Source organism: Rhinolophus sinicus, chromosome 17, assembly GCF_057876585.1.
Source record: "Rhinolophus sinicus isolate RSI-liver-muscle chromosome 17, RSI-T2T, whole genome shotgun sequence".
Taxonomy (NCBI): domain Eukaryota; kingdom Metazoa; phylum Chordata; class Mammalia; order Chiroptera; family Rhinolophidae; genus Rhinolophus; species Rhinolophus sinicus.
In genome coordinates this window covers 187,858,353-187,870,554 of record NC_142517.1, presented here as the reverse complement: position 1 = coordinate 187,870,554, position 12,202 = coordinate 187,858,353, and the positions used below count along the sequence as shown (strand labels likewise).

The following is a 12,202-nucleotide window of genomic DNA, read 5'->3' as shown; positions in this document are numbered from 1 at the left end:
CATAAAGGGAATCGAGACGCCCCTGGATATGTATTTTGTTTCAAGATTCCATAATATTATGTATTAATGACAATTATTTGACAGTAGTCAAAAAGTATAAAACGTAGGATAATGTTAAGGTAAATTTCTGCCCTTTTCTTCTTTGGGGAGGTGGAATGGAAATATAGCATCTGACATTTCCTCAGAGGGAAGGAAGCTTCCACTTAATCCCTAGTTAAGAGAATAATTTGAGCGATCACCTTGGTCCTTCCTTTCACAGGATTGCAATATGTGAGTTCTAGGCACTCCTGCCACCTACCACAAAAACGTATTAGAAATTATATTTTACTATTGCGCTGATATAAAAAAGGAATACAACCCATATTGGACTTTATTCTGACTGCAAAATAAATGATACTTTTTTAATGGACCCCTAAAACTATTGTGGGCCTTACACACTTTGCCACTAGAAACTCAACCCTGTCTTTCCATCTACCTCTCATCTGATTCATGAAGAGAGGGACAGCTCACAGTCATTGGCCACACTGTCCTACTGGGTGGGATTTGTGGCCCTGTTTGTACTCCCTCTTGGCCTGCCTGCCCACTGCAAGAGAGTGCTATCCTCTACTCCCTCCCCCATGCTTAGAAGGCCCAGGGACAGCGCCTGCCTATAGGGGAGGTTTCCTCTCTAGCATTTCCGGTGGGAGGGACAAATGGATGAGTTTCATTAGAGGTAGGAAGGTGGGTAAGTTTTGAGTATGAGCTCCTCTTTGACTCTAGGTCTAAGCTATTTTCTGCTCCAACTGTACTCTTATTAAACTTGTGAACGAGCCTCACTGGCTTCTTGTGTCTATACTCGAGTGCTTGGAACTCAGAGGGTGAGTACTCACCACCCCAACCCTGCAGTATGAGAAAGCTGACCACGATCTGAGAAAATGAGACGATTTTAGGGATGTTGAAAAAGGGACATTTCTACAACCCAAACAGATTAAGAATTACCTTAAATTGTTCATTTTGTTATTTTTTTAGAGGAAGGAGACATACTGCAATTAAAACATAATGACTTAGGAATAACACATATGTATTTATTGACTGGACATGCATTATACAAACAGAATGGTACATGAAAGCGAGCAAGTAGGTCAGTGTACATACTTGGCTTTCTGCTAGAAGGTTCCCATTGGATTCCAAGGTTTTGAGCCAGGCTCTGCGATAATACTTGTGCCACTGCCATTGGAAGACCATACTGTTTTTCAGAGTTGAAAGTGTGTGGGAAACATTTGAGAGAGTGCACAAAGCTAGTTATTATTTCTTAATCATTACACATATCATCTCAGTTCCCTAAGTAGAGCCTCACAGCATCAAAAAGTGGCATATGTTCCTTTATCATTTCTTCCTTGCAACTGGGCCCAAGAAGCAGAAAGCCTCTTTACTATGTAGCATCTCTCAAAACTTGATACTCTCGCATGGAAACATAACATACAAATCAAAAGGCTGTGCCTCAATTCAACTCATATCAAACCAAGAATAAATTCAACATACAACAAATATGTCAAGAGAGGTCTCCACTGAAAGATGGCTATCGGGATAACCTGGTATATTCTGGTATTGATCATGGTTTAGATATAGTTGGTTCAGCTTTTTTGGGTGCTGTTGACAACTGTTATAAGAATTTTCTTTATATAAATGAAGGTATCAAAATCTAAACAATAAGATTAAGGAAATAATTGTTTCAATTAATTCTACAAATAGGTAGGTAGAAGGCATAAAAATAAAAATAAAATTTACATCAGGAGAAAACAAAGATACTGATTAGATATGATCACAAACTCTTTGATATAAATGACTTAAACCTTACATGGGCAAAAGAGCATTAAAACTTCTTTAAAAATTAATACGCTTATAAAAACTTATCAATGGAGGTTAAAAATATTTCTACGCTAATCTTCAGCTTGCATTTGCCTGATAAATATGACAACTATCTTTATGAAATAAAATAATATCTTTTCTAACACCAAAGACCACTTTGAATTGTACTTAATATAAACCACTCATACTATATTCTCGATGTCATTATCATCCTAAAAAAGCCTGAGAAGGGATGTAACTGGGCCATAGGAAAAAAAGAGATTAGATCAGATGCAAAGATAAAGGCCTACTTTAAGAAAATTGCCAAAGTTTACCTCATTCACACCAACTCCCCTTGTGCGAGAACAAACACCTCCAAAGTAGCTCAGACTGCTTCTCTTATAGTGGAATGTCACGCGCCTTTAAAAAAAATTGCTATTAGGAAAGTACCATTACATAAGTTTTCCCAAAACATGCTTATACTCCCACCTTGAACACCTGAAACAAATCCTCCTTCAAAAAATCAAAAAATTTTAAATACATTTAAATCTATGTTGTCATAAGTGTGTTAAAATTTATGTCACGTAAATATTCTCAGTTGAGCAAACATTAATTGAGCACCGCCTCACCATCACGTACTGACACAGGAGTTGAGGACACAAAGAGAAACAGACCACAACCCTTAACTTTTTTCTAGTAGAGAATATCCAGTAGTTATACAAAATAGTGCTGATTATTATAAAATGCTGATTAAAGACTGAGAGAAAAGAAAGAGTAAAGGCGAGAGGAAAGGAAGGAGACTTTAGTTGGTTTGATACCAGCACAGAACTGTCTGAAAAGAGTTTTGCTGTAAGTAATGGAGCATCTACTATTATATGGAAAATATATATATGTAACATATAATATATATATTTTATATAATATATATGTGTGTATGCATGTTTTATATATGTATATGTACCACTCCTTTTCCTTAGTGATAGAACTTCAACTTTAATAACTCACCTCAAAATACTGTATTTCCTAGCCTTTCTTGCAGCTCCGTGTGGCCATGTGACTAAGATCTAGCAAATGATTTGTTAGGGAAACTGATGTGTGCAAGCTTTCAGGGAATCTGCTTTAAAAGAGCTAACTCAGCGGAAGGAGTGCTCTTTTGCAGTCCTTCAGGACCATCATTCCTGTTGCCTGTAAGAAGGCTGGAGCAGCAGCAGCCATCTTGAATCATGAGTTGACCTTGTGGCTGGAAGGTCTGAAGGTAAGGATGTGCTCTGAATGTAGATATAATGACTGTGGAACCACCAGCCCAGCACCGGACAACCTACCTCCGTGCTTCTGATATAACAGAGAGAGGAATCCACATCAACCTTATTCAAAATCCATATACTGATATATAACTTAACGGACCCAATGCAAGGATAAAGATAAATGTGAAACCAAAGCCTTCGGGGACATACGAGATGAGGTGCACAGCATCAGCGTGCTGCTTGATGCGCTGCCGGTATTTGGAGAATTCATGGAGCATCTGCACGGGGTTGGTGGTGATGTCGATATGGTCCTTCTCGGTCCAGGTCTCTACAGCCACCAGGACAACCCTGGTATTGAGCTGCTCCTTGTAAATCTGAGGGTAAACAACAGGACAGGTGTAGGAGGAAAACACTGGGTCAAACATGCACAGTCCGTGATTCAGAGTCAGTGGAAGGACAGGAGGGGAGGTGAGAGGAGAACACGAGGTCATAATTAGCTCATCACAAAGAATCTTCTTTTCCTTTCTCTTTTCCAAGAGCAAAAATTAAGCAATAACAATCACACAATTCAGCCTCTCCTACAAGGTTATTTCAATCCCAAATGAGCACATTTCGTGGCCAGGCATCTCACTAGGGGATAGATAAGTAGGGATGTCAAGATTTTAAAGTCTAGACATAAATGTAAAACAGGGTTCAGTAAAAACACCCTCCAAACCTCACAGGAAGTAACAGGCTGGAGCCCGATATTCCTGCTCTGAGTACTGCAGTATGACCAATTATTCCTGCGTGATTGGAATGGATCACGAAATCTTTGGACAAGCACCAACACCATGGCTAGCTTGCCCTTGGAAGCCTTATTATATGAAAAGTAAAATAAGAGTGGGAGAAAATCAAGGCTGTGAGGCTCAAAGAGGGAAGGCAGATTTATACAACCCAGTTCACCCTCACCACAGGATGGTATCACTCGTAACATTTGCATGGTACCCTCCTGCTCTCTTTACTTTTGGCCCAGTAGCTAAATAATTCACACAATTAAGCAATTTCAATGAATGGTGCCATTCTGTCCTATTTTAAAACTAATTAAGAAAATAACAGATGACCTTTGAACACACTGAAGAAAGGGACTATCAGTATGCCTAAATCAACCTGAAGAGATAATGATTTTACAACAAGGAGAGAGTTAAATGTAGACTTTTAAACATTTGGTGGTAAGCTTCGGAACCTTGTATGGTAACCCAAAATAAAAATCACACTTTGTAAGATGTGGTTCTGTTCAATCATGTTAAAATGAATAACACAGAGAGGCTGCCAAGTGAACAGCTTTGGCAAAGGGAAAGTTGTGTTTAATGTTTTCATTTCTATATTCACTTATAATTTCTCTCTGAGAAGATTGATAAGAGCTGAAATTAAAGAAAATCAATAAACCAGGTATAACTTGGTTTTCAGAATTTCAATCCTGACGCTGTGTGCTATTGTAGGCCCATCCATCCACATTATACTTCTGCTTAGCTCTGCCTACTAGGCACTACGTTATGAGTATTTATATTATTGGAGGTGTGGGGACTGTTTAAAAGACAGGAAAGAAGGCAGGTCTTTGGAGAAAATAAGTATCATCTAGATATTTGGCAATTTATAAAATAATTTTTCCCCAGTTAAGAGGGATCATACACTAAATATCAGATAAAAACATATTTAGCTGAACAAAATAGTATTTTACATTAAAATACACGAAGTAGTATGCTATATATAATTTATGGCTAGTCAAACTGAACTATTTATTGGAACATAATGAATTGTATTCACATCTTTGTTGTTCCTAACTGAAGAAGGAAAAAAGGAAGAAAATTTTAACCATCATTCTCTGTAACTTACAAATTGAGAAAATCATCCATGACAGATTTGTAGTGTCAGAAGTCTTTGTAAGGAAATATGTATTTTACTGTTTCAAATTAATTTTATTTGGGGATTACATTTAATTCCATTATCTAGAAATAAAGTCTAAAGCAGTCCTCTAAGGGGAGCACTAAGAAGACATGTTTGGGGGGTTTTCTGTTTGTTTATTTGTTTGTTTGCTTGTTTGTTTGTTTGTTTTGTATTTCCTATATCCTTTAAACATAATCCATCTCAGTCTATTAGTTCTTCTACCATATATTTAAGACAATAAGCTCAACTGTTTATTACTCACAAAGTCTCATTTGCCAACTTTAATTTACACTGTTCTTGAAGCTAATTTTATCCAGTGTTTTTGTTCTCCATAGGCTCTGGTGACAATGAGGTCTAGACATTACTTAGAAGCAACTCTAATGCATCTTCGGAATTCCAAGAATAACAACAGTCCCCTGAAACTCTTATACCACGCTTTGTAAAGCAGATCACTCCATAATTTCTTAGCCAGATGAACTTAAGGATGACATTTTCACTTTTGCCCAAGAAAGAATTAAAGTAACAAGTAAGCACACAGAGATATAAATGATTCCATTTTGGAAAAATAGGTTCATGAAAACTAGGATACTTACGGAATCCACAAGGTTGACCACAGATTTTGCAAAGTTGTTGGTGTGTGCATGAGAAGAGCGATATTTCTTGTACTGAGGAGGAAAAAGGATATACCAGTCATGGCCAACTCATAATTTAAAGGTCGATTTCAAAATTCTGTAAAAGCAGAAATCTCATAGTAGAAATGGGGATTAAAAATACAGAATTTAGTTTGTGCCATGTTGGATATGGTCGTGTCCTTAGTTTGTTTCTGTGTTAGACAACAATCTAATACACCCACGATGTTCTAGGTGATGGAGAGGGCCTGTGGAAATCTATGTGATATCCTTTGCACCTGAGAAGTAAGCTGTTAATTCCTTTCATTTTCAATGAAATGATCTTTCCCAGCTTATAAAATAGGGCTTAGATCAAGAACTGAGTCCCAACTGGACACCCTCCTCACTTTAAACTCAAGGTCATACACTGATCAAGAAAATTTCTTAGGTAGAACTTTGGTACTGTCCATGATGTGGAATGCATTTGTTGTACATTTCAGTATATTCTTTCAGAAGAATGCCTCTTCCAAATGAAGCCTTTCACTTTTGACTGCTCCAAATTAGAACAAAGAGACAAAAAGTAAAAATGAAGTGTGCCATTAGGTTTTTATTGTTTATGGTTATCTATGATTATTTGAGAAAATAATGAAAAGTAAATTAATAGAATAATCTTCAAAGGATAATTACATAGCAACATCTGAAGGCTGCATAATTTTTTATGAAATAATTACATAGCTACACCTGAAGTGCTAGTTTTAGCGAGGAGTACTTTGCATAATATGTCTTTGATAGAACATTTGAAAACAAAAGTCTACCACAGGGGGATCATACCTCTCCTGAGAAAAAAGAAAAACATTCCCAAACTACCAAATCAGATTTGCACCATAAGTCTTTAAACTTAATGAATGCTACTAAAAACACAATACTAACTTATTGCACATTTATCATGGGTTTTTAGCGCAATAAACTGTATCGTGTTTTTAGTAGCATTCATTAAATTAAAACTACTTATATTTATGATATTTGCTACAGTGTGAATGTTTGTGTCCCCCCAAAATTCATATGTTGAAATCCTAACCCCCAAAATGATGATATTAGGAGGTAGGGCATTTGAGAAGTGCTTAGATCATAAGGGTGGAGCCCTCATAACTGGAATTAATGCCTAATAAAAGAGGCTCTAGAGAGATCTAGAAAGATCCCTAGCCCCTTCCACCATGTGATGACACAGTGGGACGTTTTAACAGGTTTTCTTAAATGAGCATAAAGATACTGTAAATAGTTCAGCATTTTAAGTTGCCTAACAAATTCCCCAAGCTGAAAAATTTCATAGATATCTTTAAAAGTAAAAGCAAAAGTCTCAGCATTGTCTCTTTGACGCGATTAAAATGTTTTGGAACTAGACAGAGGTAATGGTTTACCACTTAGTGAAGGTACTACATGCCACTGAATTATACATGTAAAAAAAAAGAAGTCTTGACACTAAGAAGCACACATCACAAAAAGAAAAGAAAACATGAATTTTATTTTGTTTCTGAACATTCATCTTTTTTTGGATACTTCTTTTTATAGTATAATAGTCATGGAAAATATGACATTCATACAAGTTTTAAAAATGAGGTCTAAAAATCTATCAAAATGTGTTTCTTCATTTGTTTTACATTTGTAATTTCAAAGTCTATGATTTTCTTTTTGGAAACATCACTCTTGTTGCTGTGAGGTGAGTGAATGAGAGAGGAAGCAGATTAACCTGTTGGGAAACTACTTTAATAGTCCAGGTAAAAGATAACAAAAGCTGGATATCTGTATAGGCTGTAGGTGAGGAAAGAGAAGAATAAAAGATGACTCCTAGGTTTTGAACTTGAATAACTGGGGGGATGGTGGTGCCATTGAAAACAATTCGAAAGACCAAGAGAAGAAAAGTTTGGACCCAGGAACCAAGAGTTCTGATTAGAAATGTTAAGTGTGAGGTACCTACTCAATATTGAAGTATGGATGTCAAGTAGGCAGGTGAATATACAAATATGGGACTCAGAAGGTTAGAGGTATAAAGAAGAAAATGATGAATTCAAGTCATGATATTAAAGACTTGAGACTGGAAGTGGTCACTCTGGGTGTGGGGAGGGTTATAGAAAGAAAAGAGAACCCCAAACCAAGCTGTGGGGCATTCCCATAATTCTAGAGGCTGGATGTAAAAGACTAAGAAGAAATGGGCAGTGAGGTGGGAAAGCTGCTGTGTCATAGAAGCAGAGAGATGAAGAAAATGTTTCAAATAGGAGAGAATAATCAACCGTGAACAATGCTACTGCGCGAGCAAATAAGATAAGGCTAAACAGTGACCACTAGATTTGTTCACCTGAAGCTCCGTTTAATTGAGCACCTAGGATTTACTAGGATCTACAGTAAGTGCTTCTCCTACAACAAATATTTGCTCCTCACAACTCAATGAGGTGGTTTTTTTTTCTTCTTCTAAACAAATACAATCCTTATCAAATTTGTTTTCTGAAAAAAGTTAAAATTAACGACTGATTTTCAATTCAAGGGTGACCATTATCAAAATAACTGTACTGCCTCATCTAGCACAAAGACTGTAAGATGAGTGAGTACTCTCAGTGAGATGATTATTCTAAAATCCAATAGCAAATCTCCAGATATTAAAAAACAGATGTTAATTATTCTAGTTCAACTTTATTTTCAACATGTGAATTTAAGCACTTTATTCATGTCCTGATTTACCACTTCTTTGTGGCAATCAAATATAAAAACTATCTTCATCTAACATAAGGCACACTATAAAAAAGAACTTTTCTCAACTCTCAAAAGGAAAACAAATTCTTATAAAATGACATATTTATTTGGGATTATAATGGGCTAGGCTATAACCTGGTCTTACAGCAAAAGAATATATTTAGTTCTATTGGCCTAAATGTAATATTTCTTTTAATAGTAGAAATCTTCTTAGGTAACTTCTTTCTACTTTAGGCATTATTACTACTCAACAATGAAATCTTTCTTTTTCTTTCGCATTTCTTAACATGTGTTCTCTCCAAACTTATCAGTGCAAATTACAGTTCTTTTTTCTGGTTTCAAACATAGATGAACATATCATGCTTAATTCTCATTCATTTTAAGAATAATAATAATAATAATAATAATAAATTACCAAGATTTATCATTAAAAAATTTGGTATCCTAAGGTAACTTTATCACAGAATATATAGTATAACGTGTAGAAATTTTCCATGTATGAAAATAATATTTTAAAAGACGGTGCAATTCTATTATTCATAAGATAAAGACAAGATTACTTAAATGCTTTCCATTTAAAAGGATTAAAAATAAATTCAAAATACACAACATTTTAAAAATTATCAAGTTTCCTATTGAACATTTACTGAGATCTGCTCTCTCACTGATACCTTCAGGTATCTTCCAAATAGAGTATGAAGGAACAAGAAATTTGGAATTACAAGTTATGGGTTAGAGAACTGTTCTAATCAATTACCAGCTATATGTGAATACACTTTGTGAATTTAAGGGCATTGTATATATCTTAATTTTTATTTCCATCACTTTAAAAGTATTTGCATAATGGATATTGAGAAAAGCTTAGGCTTCTAAAGCCATAATTTCACAACATACCACAATGCTAAGGATTGAGAAGTAGCTGAAAAAAATCTCAGTGTCCCCAAAATAATTCAGATGAAAAAATTATCTTGGGCTTTCAAGCAAATTAATGTCCTTCAGAAACTAGTATTTTAGCCTTCATTATTTAAAATGTCTGCCTACACATTTGGCTTCTCTTCCTACTAGGAAAGCCTCTCCTAAATTGTAATTCTGATAATTCTGCTTCTTACTAACATAGCTCAAGCAATGTATTTAAAAGCTACTGGTATAGAAAATAAATATGTATAAAAAATTAAGACATATTCTACTGAATAACTTTATACTCAACATAATTGACCTGGTGCTTGATAATGAATGGAAGACATCAGTTAAAATAGACTCAAATAAATGTTTAAATATAAATTCAATCATCATTTCCAAAAATGGATGGTTTCCAGGCCTTTTCCGTGAAGGGTCTGCTAATTAGAATTTCACCCTGTCATTTTTGTGTCAAACACAGCCTTATCCTATAGCCTACTAATCTAATTTTTATCCCTTGAAGGAAAACAAGGACTTAAAGATATTTGCAAAGCAATCTGAATTTGTGTTGCAATCTTTTAGAAGTTTTTCATACATACCTGACATATAAGTATTTCTTAAAATATTCTCATTTTTAAAAAGTCTTTCCAGAAATGTAACTTCGTTTTCATAACAACTACTCTTTGTCTTAGTTTATGCAGTTTTAAAAATTAAATTATGTAATTACAACAAAAAATTTCAACTGTCCTAAACAGCTTGTGGAGTGTGGCAATGGGGTGCTACAGCCAGCTCCCAGCCAGTTCACAGAAGCCAGCTGGATGCATCTTTTCCCAGCTCCTCACTGAGCAACCTCACTTTGTTAACTTGAAATCAGCCATGATGGGATTATTTACACCACGGCTATCAGCTAATATTTTAATTCAGGCTTTTTTTCAGAGAGCCAGGCATTAAACCTTTACCAGCCTACCAGAAGTATTGGATATATTAGCAAATAGCCTACTGACAAAGCCTCTTTAGAATGCTCTAGGCTTCAGCCAAGTTATTTCATAAGGGAAATGGTTAAGTAGAGTATGATTAAGGAAGTTTCCACTTTATCTTCAAGAGGGGCCAATGGAAGGCAATAACTATTTATCATAAACCTTTTAAGTGGTACTGAAATAACATTGAATCATCTTACTTTGACAGAAGTAACACAAGATTATTCATCTTTCCAATATTTAAATCATCAGTTAAAGATGATCTCTTTGAGCACACCTTTATTATATGTTTATCTCCTATAATTATATCTGCCACAAATCATAACAATTAGTAAGACAAATTAACATGTTAGCCAAGCAAAGACATGAAATGAAATAAAATTAGAAGGCAGTGACCAAACACATAGATGAAGAAAAGTAGAGAATAAGAATTTTAAATCAAGACAAGTGAAAGATGCCACACAAATAGTTAAATCCATTAATTACCATCATTATTAAAGGAAGGGAAAGTTTAGAGTTGTGAAATTTCTATAAAACTCAGTGTTCCAAAACACCATGAAATAAATGATGTCAAATACCGTTTCCAGAAATATAGAGCATCTAAGGATCTTGGCTTTAATAAGTAACAAATAATAGTTGAATATAAAGTGAAATGTATTCTTTCTCAAGTAAGCTGTCGTGTCCAAAACCCATTGAGTCTATATTCTTACCGTTTTGTGATCATTAACAATCATAAGTTCCAAATATTTCATTTCTTCAAACACACCACGAGATGGCTGTGGAAAATACAAATATATGGTCAGAGATAACAGCACCATCTCTGAGGCTGACTGTTAAGTTGTTAACTGACTGAATTTCAGAAGAACTCTTTGCTGCCTACTTTATAAACACCCTCAAAGAAACTTGGTCAGGGAAATTGAAAAAACTGATAGTAAAGCGTGAGTAAACATTCAGGTATTCAGAAAAGAACTATATGTAACTACCATTAGAGATATGTTCTCCATTTAATGTAATTACCATTAAATAGAGGCTGTTCTCACAAAATAGAGAACAGCCCATGTTGTTTTTATATGATTTCTATATATAAAAACATTCTAGAGAAAAATGTACAGTATAATTCTGTTAAGATAAATTATCTCTATTTCTGTGGTATTAAGATGTGATAAAAATATTCATATCTATTTAAAACTTCAAGGAAAACCTATGTAAAACTTATTTAGTAAGAATAGCACAGTACATCTGGAAAAAGATACCACTGTAGTCAAACAGAAACCTTAACTCAATGGAGTGAAATTCTAATAATGATACACTAATTATTCAACACACAACTTTTCAAAGGAACAAATATTAACAATTACAATATTCTAAATTCTTCCAAATTTTTATTATTACTAGATAACCCTTTAAGAGCAAAGGCTAAGTATTTTTTTCCCCTCACCTTCTCCCTTATTCCCATCTCCCCCTAACCCCCCTTCTAGCAACCTTTAATTTTTCCTCTATATCTCTGAGGCTATTTCTGATTAGTTTGTTCATTTATTCTATTATTTAGATTCCACATATAAGTGAGATTATATGATATTTGTCTTTCTCTGTCTGACTTATTTCACTTAGCATAATGTTCTCTAGGTCCATCCATATCGTTGCAAATGGTAAGATTTCGTTCTTCGTTATGGCTGCGTAATACTCCATTGTATAAATGTACCATAGTTTCTTAATCCAGTCATCTACCAATCGGCATTTGTTGTTTCCATGTCCTGGCTATTGTAAATAGTACTGCAATAAACATAGGTATGCGTATATTTTTTCGAATTAATGTCTTGGATTTCTCTGAATAGATGCCTAAGAGTGGAATTGCTGGGTCATAAGGTAGTTCTATTTTCAGTTTTTTATGTGTGTATGTTTCTTTCTTTCTTTTTGTTTTTTTATTTCCAGTTTTTTGAGAAACCTCCATACTGATTTCTATAGTGGCTGCATCAATCTG

General features: G+C 34.8%; 1 protein-coding gene across 4 annotated transcripts in view; it reads right to left on the bottom strand.

The window, feature by feature from the left end:
* The window catches only part of ADAM23 (ADAM metallopeptidase domain 23), a 155,641-nt gene that overhangs the window by 54,035 nt on the left and 89,404 nt on the right, over nt 1–12,202 (bottom strand). For all 4 annotated transcript variants that reach the window (XM_019726899.3, XM_074340983.2, XM_019726901.3 and 1 more), the window contains exons 9-13: nt 10,932–10,997; nt 5,588–5,659; nt 3,282–3,445; nt 2,163–2,247; nt 1,135–1,225 (exon numbers count right to left, since the gene is read on the bottom strand). In XM_019726899.3, the coding sequence (XP_019582458.2) occupies nt 1,135–1,225; nt 2,163–2,247; nt 3,282–3,445; nt 5,588–5,659; nt 10,932–10,997 (478 nt within the window). The remainder of the gene's footprint in view (nt 1–1,134; nt 1,226–2,162; nt 2,248–3,281; nt 3,446–5,587; nt 5,660–10,931; nt 10,998–12,202) is intronic.